Raw genomic sequence first — 18,660 nt, 5'->3', positions numbered from 1 at the left:
ATTTTGTCATTCTCTCAGCAGCACTTCTAGAGAGCATCGGTCTACGTTTTGATCGTCATTGAAACCTTTGTTTGTTACCCTTGTGCCCTGACACTTTGTGTGGGTTGGGTAATTGTTTTGGTGGCAATGTTCTTTATAATTATTTGGACCACAGTGGTTATTGGTATTGTAGTTTCGTGGTAGATACCATTGTTGTGCGTCATCTCTCAACACTCCTATACCTGATAATGCACCATCTAACAGGATTGAGTGCTCATGTTCAATATTGAAAACTGAGATGTCAGGGCTCTTAGCGCAGCTTACTTTTGATGCCTCATAAACTGTGCTTGCAAGCTCTCTGAGTTCTGAGATTTTCAAGCCAACGTGGGCTGTAGTGCCCAAGTAGTTAATGAAGTTGGGATGCATGCTTGACAAGTAGTAATAGCGCTTCCATTCCTGTTTCAGTGAGTAAGCCAAAGTAAGCTGAACGAAAACTATGATAGTATACTTGTGGGTGTTCATTCCGAGCTTGTTTGACAGTGTTAGCCCAGCAAGCTGTCGTGTTTGGGAGTCGTAGAACCACTGAATTCTATTTTTAAAGCCGTGTCAAATTTTGCGTAGTCGTTTTGCACGTGTTGCTGTTGAAGATGGATGAACCTTGTCACGTGTTGAAGATGGATGAACCTTGTCACGAACCTTGTCACGTGTCATTAGACCGGTGGAAATCTGTCCATTGGTCTAATGAGTCCTAATTGTAGATTTTTGGTTCCAACCGCCGTGTCTTTGTGAGACACAGAGCAGGTGAACAGATGATCTCCACACGTGTGGTTCCCACCGTGAAGCATGGAGGAGGAGGTGTGATGATGTGGGTGTGTTTTGCCAATGACACTGTCAGTATTTTATTTAGAATTCAAGGCAGACTTCTTCTCCTTCTTTAGACTAGTTGAGTATCTGGAGCATCAACATTTGTGGGTTCGATTACAGGCTCAAAATGGCCAGAAACAAAGGAATTTCTACTGAAACTCGTCAGAGTGTCTAGTTTGAGAAACAGACGCCTCACAAGTCCTCAAATGGCAGCTTCATTAAACCTGTAAAACACCAGTCTCAACAGTGAAGAGGCAATTTCTTGGCAATTTCTCGCATGGAATGGCCTTCTTTTCTCAGAACAAGAATAGCTTGACGAGTTTCAGAAGAAATGTATTTCTTTCTGGCCATTTTGAGCATGTAATCGAACCCACAAATATTGATGCTCCTGATACTCAACTAGTCTACAGCAGGCCAGTTCTATTGCTTCTTTAATCAGTACAAAACTTTTCAGCTGTGCTAACATAATTCCAAAAGGATTTTCTAATGATCAAATAGCCTTTTAAAATGATAAACTTGGATTAGCTAACATAACGTGCCACTGGAACACAGGAGTGATGGTTGCTGATAATTGGCCTATGTAGAAATTCCATAACAAATCTGCCGTTTCCAGCTACAGTAGTCATTTACAACATTAACAATGTCTACACTGTATTTCTGATCAATTTGATGTTATTTTAATGGACAAAAATGTAATTTTCTTTCAAAAACAAGAACATTTCTAAGTGACCCCAAACTTTTTAATTGTAGCGCGTATATATATATATATATATATACACAGTGGGGAGAACAAATATTTGATACACTGCCGAATTTTGCAGGTTTTTCTACTTACAAAGCATGTAGAGGTCTGTTTTTTTATCATAGGTACACTTCAACTGTTAGAGACAGAATCTAAAACAAAAATCCAGATAATCACATTGTATGATTTTTTAAGTAATTAATTTGCATTTTATTGCATGACATAAGTATTTGATCACCTACCCAACAGTAAGAATTCCGGCTCTCACAGACCTGTTAGTTTTTCTTTAAGAAGCCCTCCTGTTCTCCAGTCATGACCTGTATTAACTGCACCTGTTTGAACTTGTTACCTGTATAAAAGACACCTGTCCACACACTCAATCAAACAGACTCCAACCTCTCCACAATGGCCAAGACCAGGGAGCTGTGTAAGGACATCAGGGATAAAATTGTAGACCTGCACAAGGCTGGGATGGGCTACAGGACAATAGGCAAGCAGCTTGGTGAGAAGGCAACAACTGTTGAAGAAATTCAAGATGACGGTCAATCATCCTCGGTCTGGGGCTTCATGCAAGATCTCACCTCGTGGGGCATCAATGATCATGAGGAAGGTGAGGGATCAGCCCAGAACTACACGGCAGGACCTGGTCAATGACCTGAAGCTGGGACCACGGTCTCAAAGAAAACCATTAGTGACACACAATGCCGTTATGGATTAAAATCCTGTAGCGCATGCAAGGTCCCCCTACTCAAGCCAGCGCATGTCCAGGCCCATCTGAAGTTTGCCAATGACCATCTGGATGATCCAGAGGAGGAATGGGAGAAGGTCATGTGGTCTGATGAGACAAAAATAAAGCTTTTTGGTCTAAACTCCACTCGCCATGTTTGGAGGAAGAAGAAGGATGAGTACAACCCCAAGAACACCATCCCAACCGTGAAGCATGGAGGTGGAAACATCATTCTTTGGGGATGCTTTTCTGCAAAGTGGACAGGACAACTGCACCGTATTGAGGGGAGGATTGATGGGGCCATGCATCGTGAGATCTTGGCCAACAACCTCCTTCCCTCAGTAATAGCATTGAAGATGGTTAATGTCTTCCAGCATGACAACAACCCGAAACACACAGCCAGTGCAACTAAGGAATGGCTCCGTAAGAAGCATCTCAGGGTCCTGGAGTGGCCTAGCCAGTCTCCAGACCTGAACCCAATAGAAAATCTTTGGAGGGAGCTGAAAGTTGGTTTTTCCCAGCGACAGCCCCGAAACCTGAAGGATCTGGAGAAGGTCTGTATGAGGGGTGGGCCATAATCCCTGCTGCAGTGTGTGCAGACCTGGTCAAGAACTACAGGAAACGTATGATCTCTGTAATTGCAAACAAAGGTTTCTGTACCAAATATTAAGTTCTGCTTTTCTAATGTATCAAATACTTATGTCATGCAATAAAATGCAAATACATTTCTTAAAAATCATACAATGTGATTTTCTGGATTTTTGTTTTAGATTCCGTCTCTCACAGTTGAAGTGTACCCATGATAAAAATGACATGCTTTGTAAGTAGGAAAACCTGCAATATTGGCAGTGTATCAAATACTTGTTCTCCCACTGTATATATATATATATATATATATTCCAGACTCTCACATTACTTGTTCTGATATTTCTTAATTCCATTCTTTTGTATGTTGGGGATTTGTGTGTATTGTTATAATTAGGGGGTAGTTTTTGATGGTCTGAATGGTCTGTTAATTGAATGATTCGAATATTCCGCCCTGAAACATGATTGTATGGAATTGATTCGATTGTATAAAATCATAATCAATAAATGTGTAGTCCTAGTCAGAATCAGGGTAAAACAATATGTCTTTATGGTATTTTAAACATAGACTGTCTGAGCTTGGTGCCAACCTGACTAGAGATTTGGGAGAGAACGGGGAGTACGTCTCAAGGACAAGGTCACTAATCTCTGTCGGCTGGGTAGTGAGACAGACAGTGTGTGCGTATGTTTGTGTGTATGTGTGAGAAGTCGGTATAAAATGAATTGTTTTGTATTCTTGACTTTAGAATGTTCCCGTGAATAAACATTTAACTGTGGTAGACTGGGCCTCCGTCTGTTTTCATTTCTATCAGTATCTTACAAATCCTGATACAGCAGACTGAGTAATTACAATTGAATTGGTTAATGAACACGAGAACATAATTCTCCTATCAGTTTTAGTCATGTCACACTGTATGTACAAGTTGGTAACCTGTACAAGTGTGAGGTGTGAAATGGAAATGTGTTTTGTTGCATATCCCCCTCCCCCCGAGACACCCTCAGAGAGTGGGGTTTCGACCAGGGATCGGCCAATACCCCTGGAGCAATTGGGGTTAGATGCCTTGCTCATGGGCAGAACGACAGATTGTACCTTTCGTTTACTGGCCCAGTGCTCTAAACTGCCAGGTTATCTGCTGCCCTAGTATTACAGTATTGCTCTTTTGGAGCTAGAAACATTAGCATTTCGCTGCACCAGCAATAACATCCGCAATATATGTGTATGTGACCAACAACGTTTGATTTGATCTGCTTTTTGATTAGGTGCAGTACTTTCCATGGTATCAATACACAACCATGCTGTTTTGAGACTTTACACTTTTACAGTGGAGTTTCACACAGCAGCCGTCCCTAATCTTTGCTAAGACTCCGCCATCTGCAAGAGACAAATAAGTACCATGTCCTCAAAATTAACGTAACTTTATTTGGCATTAGCCCTACCCTACTCTACTTTGCTGCTTGTCACCTTGGCCGTGTGGTTGATGATATCAGTCAGAGATGGTGTATTTCTCCCTGCCCCCATTATCTATCATCTCTGTTTCTCTGCAGCCCCACCACATCCTGTCTAGCTTAGAGACCCTAACTAGACGTCTGGTTATCTTACCCACTTTAGTTGAATGCACTTATTGTAAGTCACTATTGATAACAGTGTCTGATCAATTTAGGTGCAGGGGACTGAGAGGATGGTTTGTGGTGTCAGATCTCTTGCTTGAGAGAAGCTGTTCAGAGACAGAGGGATTTATCACATCTCCCCCTATAAGAAGAATGACAGCGACTGACCCATATAGGGTACTGACCTCAGAGAGAACAAATAAGCGATAACCACATGCTGACATAGATGGCGATCGTGCGTGAGCGTGCATGTACACTTCTCTAACACACACACATACAGACAATATGGGGGTGTTGTGGGGTTGACTGAATCCAAGTATGTTGACATTCGCTCATTTGTATACATTTATTAGTGTAGTTTTACTTGAGCTAAAGCAACCAGGTTAACTTATGAAGGGAATGAGAGAGTCAGAGACTGGTACAGCTATCTGCAAATTTGATGTTGATGATACATTCAGCACTGTTTGTCTGATTGTGGACAGGGTAAATGATTCATTTAAACGCTAAAGCAGTTGATGAGCTCTTTGCCAAGGCACATTTCAGCCCCCCACACAGCTTGTTTATCCCACCCACCCCTACCAAGTACAATCTACTAGGTTTAACCTGGCTGAGTTGTCCCAAGCAACACACCCACACAGATCTCTGGTTACCACACACAGGCCCCCAACCCTCCCATAATCTGGCTGCTCTTCCAAAATGTATTCCTGAGGTACATGTCTGTGTTGTCAGCTGCAGCCCAGCTGTGTGTTCATGTTTTTTTGTGTTTTTTTATTTTACCTTTAACTAGGAAAGTCAGTTAAGAACAAATTATTATTTACAATGACGGCCTAGGAACAGTGAGTTAACTGTCACGACTTCCACCGAAGTTGTTCTCTCTCCTTGTTCAGGCGGTGTTCGGCGGTCGACGTCACCGGCTTTCTAGCTGCCACCGATCCATGTTTCATTTTTCCTTTTGTTTTGTCTGTTTACACACCTGGTTCCCATCTCATGATTATGTTCCTTATTTAACCCTCTGGTTTCCCTTCCTGTTTTGTGCGTGATTGTCTTTCGTGTGTTGGAGTTCGTATCCTGTTTTGTATTTGTTTTATATATTTGTTTTATCATTTTTGTTCCGTTCTCGGATGGAGTAAATACAGTGATTTTACTCTTACCTGTGTCCTGCGTCTGACTCCTTCGCTATCCTCTAGATAGACTCTGACATTAACTGCCCTTTCCAGGGGCCGAATTACAGATTTTACCTTGTCAGCTCGGGGATTCAATCGAGAAACCTTTCGGTTACTGGCCCAACGTTCGCGGGTCTGATGGACCCACAACATTATTGGGTTTTTAAAACAATACAGACATAACAATTTACGTAAAAATACTTAATACTTAGATGTTGGCTTATATCAATTACAAGCAATATAGACAGCATACATTGTTAATATCTGCTAGATCACATTCATCAATAAATGCGCAGTTAGTTTTTTAAATAAAATGTGATTTTTGAACAAATATAAATGAAACAAGGTTTTCATCACTACTGATGTTTATTGCTTTGAACTGAACAAATTGGAAGGACAAATGTTACATTCAGTAATTTTTTGAAATGTTAAATGAGCCTCATTGAACACAAATTAAATCTGGTCTATACAAATCAAATCTAATGTATTTATATAGCCCTTCGTACATCAGCTGATATCTCAAAGTGCTGTACAGAAACCCATAGCCTAAAACCCCAAACAGCAAGCAATGAAGGTGTAGAAGCACGGTGGCTTGGAAAAACTCCCTAAAAAGGCCAAAACCTAGGAAGAAACCTAGAGAGGAACCAGGCTATGAGGGGTGGCCAGTCCTCTTCTGGCTGTGCCGGGTGGAGATTATAACAGAACATGGCCAAGATGTTCAAATGTTCATAAATGACCAGCATGGTCAAGTAATAATAATCACAGGCAGAACAGTTGAAACTAGAGCAGCAGCACGGCCAGGTGGACTGAGGGCAGCAAGGAGTCATCATGCCAGGTAGTCCTGAGGCATGGTCCTAGGGCTCAGGTCCTTCTCCGAGAGAAAGAAAGAGAGAAAGAGAGAATTAGAGAGAGCATACTTAAATTCACACAGGACACCGGATAAGACAGGAGAAGTAGTCCAGATATAACAAACTGACCCTAGCCCCCCGACACATAAACTACTGCAGCGTAAATACTGGAGGCTGAGACAGGAGGGGTCAGGAGGCACTGTGGCCCCATCCGATGATACCCCCGGACAGGGCTAAACAGGAAGGATATAACCCCGCCCACTTTGCCAAAGCACAGCCCCCACACCACTAGAGGGGTAACTTCAACCAACAACTTACCATCCTGAGACAAGGCCGAGTATAGCCCACAAAGAACTCCGCCACGGCACAAACCAAGGGGGGCGCCAACCCAACACATGAGGGACAGAGTTTTACTGTGTGTGTGTTACAAATGTATTTCTTGCACTTGATGCATGGGTACTGTGTCTTCCTGTCCTTCTTGGGTCCACACGCATCACAGCGCTTCTTCTTGTTGCCAAAAGCTGCAATGTAGAATGATGAAAACACTTAGTTCAGGAATTTTACTAACATCTCTCTCACGCACTTATAAAGTTACAGCAGGCCAAGGTAGGAGAGTCCGTCACACAGACATGCAACAACATCACTCACACTTACTTCAGGTATTGGAGTTGTTGGTTCTGAGGGTCGGGCAGATGGGGCACCAGCATCCTCCTCCTGAATGATCCTCATGATTGCTGCAGAAACTGGGGTCCTTGGGATATGTTGCCTCCTCTGGTTTGAGGTGTTACCAATACCTTGCCCAGCTCCTTGAGAAAGAGATGTCTCCTCTGGAGCTTTACTCTGTTCCAATCTGGGTTCAACACCATCCAGATGACAAACGAGTTGTCCGCCGAGATGTCCAAGATGTTGAAGAATATCACAAGTGGCCAGCGTAGGGTTCTTCTTTTTCAACTGTAGCCAGTCACTAGCTTGTCTAAATTGTCCACCCCTCTTTTTGTGGCATTGTAATCCATTATAATTTCAGTTTTTTTATGTAAAAAAAAAAAGGGGTTTTATGTTCCTGGCCACAGAATCTCCCATCCCTATGCAGCGTACTCGTGAGTACCACATTTTTGCCTTTCTTTGGTATGTAGGACAGTAGGGACATGTCGGCCGTGAACACAAACTTAGAGGGATTGATAGACCTGTTCTATGTATTCAACAGCTGAGGTCAGAGCTCTGGCATGTTTTTTTGTGCTGTTCCTACCATCATCAGGATCCTCTTGAGGAGCTACTGTCCCAGCTTGTGTGAATTAAAAAAGTTATCCTATGTGATGCTGTGGCCACGGAGTACCTGTGTCATGTCCAGGTCAACACGCATCCCTTGGTGTTTATCAGGGGTTCCTCCATCTGGCTTCCAGGCATATGATGAAACAGCATCACAGGCAACCCAGATCTTGATTCCATATTTTGCGGGATTAGACGGTATGTACTGCCTGAAGGGGCCCCTAAATGGCATAAACTGCTCATCAACAGTAACGCTGGGCCCAGGGTTGTAAAACAGGGGAAGGCGGTCCATCCACTTGTCCCACACTGACCTGCTTGCAGCTAGCTTGTCTTTCTGTCACCAGGCTGGTCTGGTGTCTCGGTTATCGAAGCGGATAATCCTGGATAATCCTAGATCTCCTCTAGAGCAGTGATGTTTTGGGGCTGTTGCTGGGCAACACGGACTTTCAACTCCCTCCAAAGATTTTCTATGGGGTTGAGATCTGGAGACTGGCTAGGCCACTCCAGGACCTTGAAATGCTTCTTACGAAGCCACTCATTCGTTGTCCGGGCGGTGTGTTTGGGATCATTGTCATGCTGAAAGACCCAGCCACGTTTCATCTTCAATGCCCTTGCTGATGGAAGGAGGTTTTCACTCAAAATCTCACGATACATGGCCCCATTCATTCTTTCCTTTACACGGATCAGTCGTCCTGGTCCCTTTGCAGAGAAACAGTCCCAAAGCATGATGTTTTCACCCCCATGCATCACAGTAGGTATGGTGTTCTTTGGATGCAACTCAGCATTCTTTGTCCTCCAAACACAACGAGTTGAGTTTTTACCAAAAAGTTATATTTTGGTTTCATCTGACCATATGACATTCTCCCAATCTTCTTCTGGATCATGCAAATGCTCTCTAGCAAACTTCAGATGGGCCTGGACATGTACTGGCTTAAGCAGGGGGACACGTCTGGCACTGCAGGATTTGAGTCCCTGGCGGCATAGTGTGTTACTGATGGTAGGCTTTGTTACTTTGGTCCCAGCTCTCTGCAGGTCATTCACTAGGTCCCCCTGTGTGGTTCTGGGATTTTTGCTCACCGTTCTTGTGATCATTTTGACCCCACGGGGTGAGATCTTGCATGGAGCCCCAGATCGAGGGAGATTATCAGTGGTCTTGTATGTCTTCCATTTCCAAATAATTGCTCCCACTGTTGATTTCTTCAAACCAAGCTGCTTAAATATTGCAGATTCAGTCTTCCCAGCCTGGTGCAGGTCTACAATTTTGTTTCTGGTGTCCTTTGACAGCTCTTTGGTCTTGGCCATAGTAGAGTCTGGAGTGTGACTGTTTGAGGTTGTGGACAGGTGTCTTTTATACTGATAACAAGTTCAAACAGGTGCCATTAATACATGTAACGGGTGGAGGACAGAGGAGCCTCTTAAAGTTACAGGTCTGTGAGAGACAGAAATTTTGCTTGTTAGTAGGTGACCAAATACTTATTTTCCACCATAATTTGCAAATAAATTCATTAAAAATCCTACAATGTGAGTTTCTGGATTTTTTTCCCTCATTTTGTCTGTCATAGTTGAAGTGTACCTATGATGAAAATTACAGGCCTCTCTCATCTTTTTAAGTGGGAGAACTTGCACAATTGGTGACTGACTAAATACTTTTTTGCCCCACTGTATTTAATCTATTTTGAATTTAGGCTGTAAAATGTGGAATAAATCAATTGGTATGAATACTTTCTGAATGCATTGAGTTAACAAAACATTAGGAACACCTTCCTAATATTGAGATTGCACCCACGTTTTCTCTCAGAAGAGCCTCAATTCGCCGAGTTATGGACTCTACAAGGTGTCAAAGGGGTCCACAGGGATGCTGGCCCATGTGGACTCCAGTGCTTCCCACAGTTGTGTCAAGTTGGCTGGATGTCCTTTGGGGGGTGGACCATTCTTGATACACACCGTGAAACTGTTGAGTGTGAAAACCTAGCAGCATGCTGGTTCTTGACACACTCAAATATATCCTCCCCTTCGTCTACACTGATTGAATTGGATTAACAGTGACCTCAATGAGGTATTACAGCTTTCACCTGGATTCACCTGGTCAGTCTATGCCATGGAAAGAGCAGTTATTCCTCACGTTTTGTGCACTCAGTGTTCATACCTCACATAATAGAACACAATCTACCATACAAGATCATTCAAAGTGCAAACCATTCACAGTGGAATTCTCTATTTTCTCCACTAGAAGGTGCCACTTTAACAACATACACTTTGGTTCATCACTACACAACAAGTCTACTAACCGGTATATCTCAAGAGGGATGGGCATTATATGTGTAATGAGCTCAGAGCTGATGGCAATAATGGATTATATGATTTCTCACACATGCGTCTTCTCCAAGGCCTCCGTCTCCACAGGGTGTTGTGATGTTGATGGTGATGATGTGATTACTGACAGGGTTGACAGCTACACCACTGTAGATGGAGTTGTAATCTCCTCTCTCTACCTCCAGAGGGAGAGACAGGTTGGTAATGATATTAGGTGTGTAATCATTAATCCAAACTGTTGCAACTAGAACCAGAGTTTCTATTGGACAATGTCAGGTAGGTCCCTACCTGTTCCGTTTGCTTACATTTTAAGTAACAGAATCGGCGTAATGAATACAGCCCAGAGAGCTGCTGGTCTGGTTGAGTCTATTCTCTCCTCTGTACAAGGACAAGATCACATCTTGCACACGTCTGAACAGTTCGAGCTTTAGAGCAATGAACCATTTGTTTGGATGGACAAGGCTCATGCTGCTATGTTTCGTAATTGATGGTATGTTTCTTTTGTTGTTACTGATTTGCGTCACTAACACAAAGTGTTCAATGTTTTAATTGGTAACTTTTGATCTATCATATGTTTGTACGCTTGTTGTGTTTCTTGACAAGGGAGCCAAGACTAGGGCTGTAGTGTGTGTAGCACAGACCGAATGGGAATATTTACATTAAGGGATAGATACAGACAGGGACTAGTTTCTAAAAAAAAGAGCTCTTTCATGGGATGAAAGAGGTGTAGGCTATAAAAGTGTGTGATCTATACACCAACTTAAGAGTATGCCAATACTTTATTGATTCATAAACTAATTGAGATGAGAGATGAACAATCTTTTGGAAACAACAGGCAGACAACCTTTTATAATTCTCTGAGACTGAGACTGTAGCTAGTCATTTGAAATGAACTCACAGAGCTCACAGGCTCACTGTGTTTAGGCTCACAGTGCCTGTCCAGGGGAGGCATGGCTTTTCAAATCTTATGGGGCTTTCACTACAAAACGGTTTGGAGTGTTTAATCCGAACTGTGGCGCATTTCCCCGTTATTTCGTATCGTTGAACTGGTGCGAACACTATCCCATAGTCAGGAGTGCATTAAACATAACAATAATCAAAACAATCAATTCATAATACATTAATTGCGACGCTCATAAGGTTGTTAACATACTCGTATCTTACTCAAATCAATCAGTCAGTTAAAAAAATATAATTTAGTTACAAATCATAATTAAACCCCAATTCATTATTCAACCCAAATTTAGAATGACAATGCTTAGTGTTTCACATCAGTCAAGCTATCACTTAAAGACAAAACCCTCAACTTAATGCACACCGACTCTGGCAGAATGTACATTTAACATACAGTATAATTATCCATAATTCTAATATTAACTTCCTAATCATGATCATAATTACAGATTAGTATCTCAATGCATTCTTAGTATAAATTACTATACATTTAGCAGTGTAAACCTCCACCATCAACCTGATACACCAAATGACAATTTTGGACATTCCGAAATCAATTACAACCATTCGATACATGAACATTATTAAAACATAATATCGTAATTTCAACCATAAGCCCTATTCTAAAATGTATGATTTCTCCCGTCATCAATCTACACACAATGCCCTATAATGACAAAGCAAAAGCTTCTTTTTTTTAAATTTTTTGCAAATTAATAAAGTCATCTTGTTTTCCATGTAAAATAGTCTTTGGGCCTCAAAAACATTATCCACATTAAGGATGTTCAAATAAAATGTTTAGAATTGGAGAAATGGTTGTTTTCTCTCTTGCAAGTCATATGGAGTGGAAGCTTTAGGTAAGTGTTAATGATTTAAAGTCAATTACATTCTAGTGGAAAATTCTAGTGAATAGGATCCTAAACCATTTTAGATGAAATTTGTTTGGTATGTGTGTTTGTGTGGGTGAGACACAAACATAGAAAGATATTAGTGTTACGGTTTTCTTCTAACTCCTCCTCTGATGAAGAGGTGTAGCAAGGATCGGACCAAAATGCAGCGTGGTATTCTTGATACATGTTTAATGACGATGAAAATAACGAACAATACCAAAAAACGTGAAAACCTATACAGCCTATCTGGTGCAAACAAACACAGAGACAGGAACAATCACCCACGAAACACTCAAAGAATATGGCTGCCTAAATATGGTTCCCAATCAGAGACAACGATAAACACCTGCCTCTGATTGAGAACCACTTCAGACAGCCATAGACTATGCTAGAAAACCCCACTAAGTCACAATCCCAAAACATACGAAAAACCCCAAGACAAAACACACCACATAATAAACCCATGTCACACCCTGGCCTAACCAAAATAATAAAGAAAACACAGAATATTAAGACCAGGGCGTGACAATTAGGCTTATACCGTATGCATACTTTATTATCATGTACCTGGAGTATGTACGCTGGAGGCTCCCTTAGTATGCAAATCGGTGATGATGAAGATCATGTTAATCTTTACCAATTTGCATATCTCATTCGCTTAGAAAATGTGAAAACAATGTTTCACAAAAGCACTGTACAGTTACACTCTCAGGCCTACACACTCATGCAGAACAGTCCTCCTTTTTCTGTGTAAAATGTTCACTTCCACAGACACCTATAGGCCAACATGGATCCTACAAACTGTAAAAAAAAATGTAAATCAAAATCAAATCAAATCAAATTGTATTAGTCACATGCGCCGAATACAACCTTGCAGTGAATTGCTTACTTATGAGCCCCTAAAAAACAATGTAGTTTTAAAAAATACGGATAAGAATAAGAAATAAAAGTAGCAAGTAATTAAAAACAGTAGTAAAAAACAATAGCGAGACTATATACAGAGGGATACCGGTAAAGAGTCTATGTGCTGGGGCACCGGTTATATGTACATGTAGGTAGGGTTATTAAAGTGACTATGCATAGATGATAACAACAGAGTGTAGCGGGGGGGGTTATGGTCTGGGTAGCCGTTTGATTAGATGTTCAGCAGTCTTATGGCTTGGGGGTAGAAGGTGTTTAGAAGGAGGAGCCTCTTTGACCTAGACTTGGCGCTCTGGGTACTGCTTGTTATGTGGTAGCAGAAAGAACAGTCTATGACTAGGGTGGCTGGAGTCTTTGATCATTTTTAGGGCCTTCCTCTGACACCGCCTGGTTTACAAGTCCTGAATGGCAGGAAGCTTGGCCCCAGTGATGTACTGGGCCGTTAGCATCCACCCTCTGTAGTGCCTTGCGGTTGGAGGCCGAGCAATTGACATACCAGGCAGTGATGCAACCAGTCATGCTCTCGATGGTGCAGCTGTAAAACCTTTTGAAGATCTGAGGACTCATGCTAAATCTTTTCAGTCACCTGAGGAGGAATAGGTTTTGTCATGCCCTCTTCATGACTGTCTTGGTGTGCTTGGACCATATTAGTTTGTTGGTGATGTGGACACTAAGGAACTTGTAGCTCTCAACCACTGCAGCCCCATTGATGAAAATGGGGGCATGCTCAGTCCTCTTTTTCCTGAAGTCCACAATCATCTCCTTTGTCTTGATCACGTTGAGGGAGAGGTTGTTGTCCTGGCACCACACGGCCAGGTCTCTGACCTCCTCCCTATAGACTGTCTGGTCGTTGTCGGTGATCAGACCTACCACTTTTGTGTCATCTGCAAACTTAATGATGGTGTTTTAGTCGTGCCTGGCCGTGATGTCATGAGTGGAGTATACAATATAGTTCAGTATATAGTTTTTTTTTTGCTCATCTTTATCATGTGATCCAATAATTCCCGAGCACACTGTACATACAATTTATACAGTTCACTATAGAAGGACAAATACATTATGTACATTGAGCTAATAACCTGGGTAACCTAACCTAACCACATGCGGTAAGCCTATGTCTCTTCAGAGGATGTGACAATGAAACCAGTGCTTCATTTGAGAACAGGATCCAGCATCTCTCAGTTTCGGACTGTTTCATTCCGAAACCTATTTTCCAGGATCCAGTACCTCTTGTGGCATGAACAGTGGCTGCCCGTCAATCAAGGCAGGTGAGGCACAGTTTTGAGCCTCACCTGTTTAGCTAGTGGAAATGTGTTGAATATCCCTCTATCATTTGCTTTTCAATGATACTTGAATTTTTTATTTTGGAGGAAAAGAAAACAATCAATTGGTGAAAGATTTTCCCTTGCTCAGAGAATGTATGTGAACTCAACTACAGACAAAATATTAAACTACCAGTCCTAAAACTTTGTTTCCTGACCTTCACCATCACATCAGACCTGTTATTTGCTAAGAAGACCTGTGATACTCAAGTCAATAGTGTTGTTCCAGGCTACTACATTGTAGACGTGCTGCACAAATCTACTAATGATTGAATGTCATTGTTATCTTCTGACATCAGATTGCAATATCATATGGATGCGGTTACTGACATGTTAAACACTTATCCAGGTATTGTGAGATTTATTGTGCGACTGTTTTGCAGACATCCTGGAATAGTGTTATTGTGTTGACATTGAGTCTCTCTCTGTCCACAGTTCTCTGTGCTTCCCAGCAAACAGTCAACTCTGAGACTCAGGAGGTGAAAGGCATCGTGGGAAAGTCTTTATCTTTTCCAGAGAGAGTGTTTAAAACTGGATATGTAAGGTATGGAGAAGACACTACTGCAAGTGTGATCAATGGACAAAGCCATATAGATTCAGATGAGAGATTTAAAAATCGCCTTCACTGGGACAATGTGACAGGATTATTCAGTCTGTCAGACCTACAGATAGAAGATGCTGGGGTTTATTCTGTGGAGAATAAAGACGGAGAGAAGAGGATACCTAAATTTAACCTCACTCTTTACTGTAAGTGTGTGTGTGTGTGTGTGTGTGTGTGTGTGTGTGTGTGTGTGTGTGTGTGTGTGTGTGTGTGTGTGTGTGTGTGTGTGTGTGTGTGTGTGTGTGTGTGTGTGTGTGTGTGTGTGTGTGTGTGAGAGTGTGTGAGAGTGTGTGTGAGAGTGTGTGTGTGTGTGTATGTGTGCTATATTACAAAAACATTCAATATAAGTTCCATTCCTCCAATGTATTTGCTATTTGTCTTCCAGATGTTGTTTCCAAACCTCAGGTGAGAGAGTGTGACAGCAGCTCCTGTAGTGTGGTGTGTTCTGTGGACAATGAAAAAGAGGTGACCTTGACCTTGTACAGGGGAGAGGAAATACTAAACCAGACCAGCAGTCCTGACCTCACCACCGATCTCTCTCTCCGTTTGGAGGTAGAGGGAAAGAACTACAACTCCACCCACAGCTGTGTGGCTTCCAACCCTGTCAGCAATGAGACAGTTCTTGTTCCAAAATGTTGCAGTGAAGATGGTCATCCCAAGGAGACAGGTAAGAGTATCAATTCTGAATTAAAGCCATCCAGAAAATAGCAACTACCAAAATAATTAAGAGGAACTATTAGTTCAGCCCATTTAAAACATACTTTACACAAATTGTTTCCTTGTTTTTATTTATTTCAGACATGAATGAGAGGACACGGGGTGTGCTTATTATTGCTGTATTCTGCGTTGCGGTTGCCTCAGGACTGGTTGGACTTGCAATCAATCGAAAGAAGAGGGGAAATGAACACTCACAAGGCAGGTATTCATCTTTTAGAGGTCTGAGGTCAGTCAAAACATGTCATCATCTGCCCTTTTTTATTATCAAGAATAGTATTTTGGAAAAAGTAGGAACTGTGTACTTGTACTGTGTACTGGATGCAGGTCAAATAAAGTGGCACACTTCCTCTGCTTGGTCAGACAGTATTATTATCATCTCAGACCTTCCTGATACACCTCTCTAAATGTTGAAAAAGCAGAAGGCACAAACACACTCTGACAATCATTACTTTAAAGATTGGCTTCTATGGTGCCAAAAAGACCGCCAGCAGAGAGACAGGTACCCATCGTAACAGTAGTCGTGAGGGTTTACAGAACCTGTTCAGGAGATGAGCGTCTGTACGTCTCTGTCAGTTAGTCACACCCCCGCCTTATATCTAATTGACTTTATTTGTCTTCATAGATTCATCCGAAGGAGTGCAAGTTGACAATGAGTACGCAACGATTACTTACATAAAACCAACAGATAACCAGGTTAGTAATAATGCTACAGGCTGATAGACAATAAACCAGCTTTTGCAGCCCTCATGGCTACAACTGTAAGCTTGAACACTATGCAAACATCTTCTATCTGTAGGCCTGAAAGACTGAATGATCCTGTCATATTGTCCAAGGCGATTTTTTAAGTCTTGAGTTGCACAGACCACCTGATTTTGATTCCAGGCCTGATGTCATTGCAAGCAGTTTTGCCCATATGATATGGTTGGGTTGCACAATGAGAAATGAGAAGCAACACAGCACATATGGTATATGGTAATGCCTTCGATCTTCATATAGTCTTTTAGAGCATGTGCAAAGTCTGTGAATGAAACATATTATTCTTTTTTGTTGTTGGTGCTCTCCTACCCACTTTCTCTGCCCCTCTTTCCCTGTACCTCTCATTCCTCCCCTCCCTCCCTACCTCCCTCTCCCTGTCTAGGAGGAGCGAAGAGGTATACCAGAACTGGAGTCGCGTAGAGACAACTCTGAAATGGCATCCGTTTATGATTCACTCCAGTTACATCGCATGGCTGCCAGCGGGGATGTTGACACAGCATGACGGAACAAAACTGGAAGTCACTGAGAAGCCAACATGATAACTCATGAAGAGGACATTTAAACAAAATGAAAGTTTAAAAAAAAATATTCACCCAGAAAACCTTTTCGAGGCACAGTTGTTATGGGAGAAAATTTCCCTGCAACTGTTGCACTGATATAAGTTCAGGGTTTCTTTGTAGGTCATTCTCACAGACCTGTCAAATAGAGACCTCGATGGCATCCACTGATACGGACCAATTCAATAACTATTGAGTTAGTAGCAGGATCAGGATAATCCTTATTTTCAGATGCCTTTTGTCCCAAATCCCCATGTATGGGTTAAAACAAATGGAACATATATTTAAATACTGGGCGCAACTTTGGTTTTGGAATGGGGGGGGGGACATAACTTTTTATCCTCTCGGATAAACACTCCAAACAGCCTACCCGCCCACTCGGAGGCGTCCGCATGGCCCTAAAGCACACCATAGCATAGTTTTGTATCACATTCCAATGATAAAACTGGGGGGGGGACAAAAATGCTATTTCAGAATGTGGGGGGGAATGTGGCACCCTTGGTGTTTGCTATGCTACTGCTGAACCAAAGCTTCTTTTCAGTAATGACTGTTCTGTTGTTTAAATGTAGGTCCCTCCCCTGTATATTTTATAGCTGCTCGTTGTTTAGCTTGCAGCTTTGTATAGTACATAAAAGAGCAGGCGTTTGAGATAAAGCCACCTACTCCTTGGCAGCTATGACTGTTAGACTACTTTAGGTCCATAGATTTAAGAACAAAAGGTCCATAGATTTACTTTTTTTTATGTAGATCTTGATTTGCCATTTGATCTTGAGTGTTTTTTTTACTCTTCTTATCACTATTCGCAAAATGTTGTTCTGGCCTAACTTGTCTCTCTTAATTAGCTTGTTTCATTTATTATGATGGATCATTTATTTTGCTGAAATATGTTGATCTGTCATTCTTATTGAGAGCAAGTCTAAGAAGCAGTAGATATTTTCTATGTGCACTATTTCTATGCTTGCCGTGCTTGAGGTTTGTTTTTGTGTATTTTACTTTTGGTTTTGTACAACAGCTTCAAACAGAGGAAAACACAATATGTTTAGTTATGGAAAAGATATTCCACAGCGGTTTAGATGGTACAATGATTCTCTACACTATAGTTGCTTGTTTTGTCACATAAACAACCAGGAAATGGAAAGAGTGATTTCTGCATAGAGCATCTATAACATGAGAAGGTTTTGCGGAAAGAAAGTATTTCTGTCAACCCAATAGATGGTTATCACGTCAACTGGCTTCACACGGAGTGATAGACAAACGCGAGCATCACACAGACAGACAGTGGCAATATTGCTGGAAATTAATTGGCAGATATTGTGTTTAGTTATTTTAACAACCAATTAATCCAATAGCAAAAAAAATATGACACATGTTTCAAAATTGCCCTTTGAATGTAGTATGTTACAGTTCTGTAAAATCCAGTACATTACACAGCTTTCACATTAGGCAATACACTTAGGCACTACCCATAACAATTTACTGAACATCCAATTTCCATAATTCAGGCCAAAGAGTTCAATCTTGGTTTCATCACACCAGATAATCTTGTTTCTTGTGGTCTGAGTGTCCTTTAGGTGCTTTTTGGCAAACTCCAAGCAGGCTGTCATGTGCCTTTTACTGAGGAGTGGCTTCCGTCTCGCCACTCTACCATAAAGGCCTGATTGGTGGAGTGCTGCAGAGGTGGTTGTCCTTCTGGAAGGTTCTTCCATCTCCACAGAGGAACTCTGGAGCTCTGTCAGAGTGATCAAGGCCCTTCCCCCCCCGATTACTTAGTTTGGCCGAGAGTCCAGCTCTAGGAAGAGTCTTGGTGGTTCTAAACTTCTTCCATTTAAGAATTATGGAGGCCGCTG

General features: G+C 41.8%; 1 protein-coding gene across 1 annotated transcript; it reads left to right on the top strand.

The window, feature by feature from the left end:
- Nucleotides 1-10,446: 10,446 nt before the first annotated feature.
- LOC112231774 (SLAM family member 5-like) lies at nucleotides 10,447-18,433 on the top strand. Its single transcript, XM_042311836.1, has 6 exons — nucleotides 10,447-10,585; nucleotides 14,618-14,929; nucleotides 15,169-15,450; nucleotides 15,582-15,698; nucleotides 16,123-16,193; nucleotides 16,639-18,433. Exons 1-6 carry the CDS (start codon nucleotides 10,531-10,533, stop codon nucleotides 16,756-16,758), a joined length of 957 nt encoding a protein of 318 aa, XP_042167770.1. The 5' UTR covers nucleotides 10,447-10,530; the 3' UTR covers nucleotides 16,759-18,433.
- Nucleotides 18,434-18,660: the final 227 nt, after the last annotated feature.

Source organism: Oncorhynchus tshawytscha, linkage group LG34 (genome assembly GCF_018296145.1).
Source record: "Oncorhynchus tshawytscha isolate Ot180627B linkage group LG34, Otsh_v2.0, whole genome shotgun sequence".
NCBI classification, from domain to species: Eukaryota; Metazoa; Chordata; class Actinopteri; order Salmoniformes; family Salmonidae; genus Oncorhynchus; species Oncorhynchus tshawytscha.
Note: the sequence above shows the minus strand (reverse complement) of the source record. Positions and strands in the feature narration are given on the sequence as shown.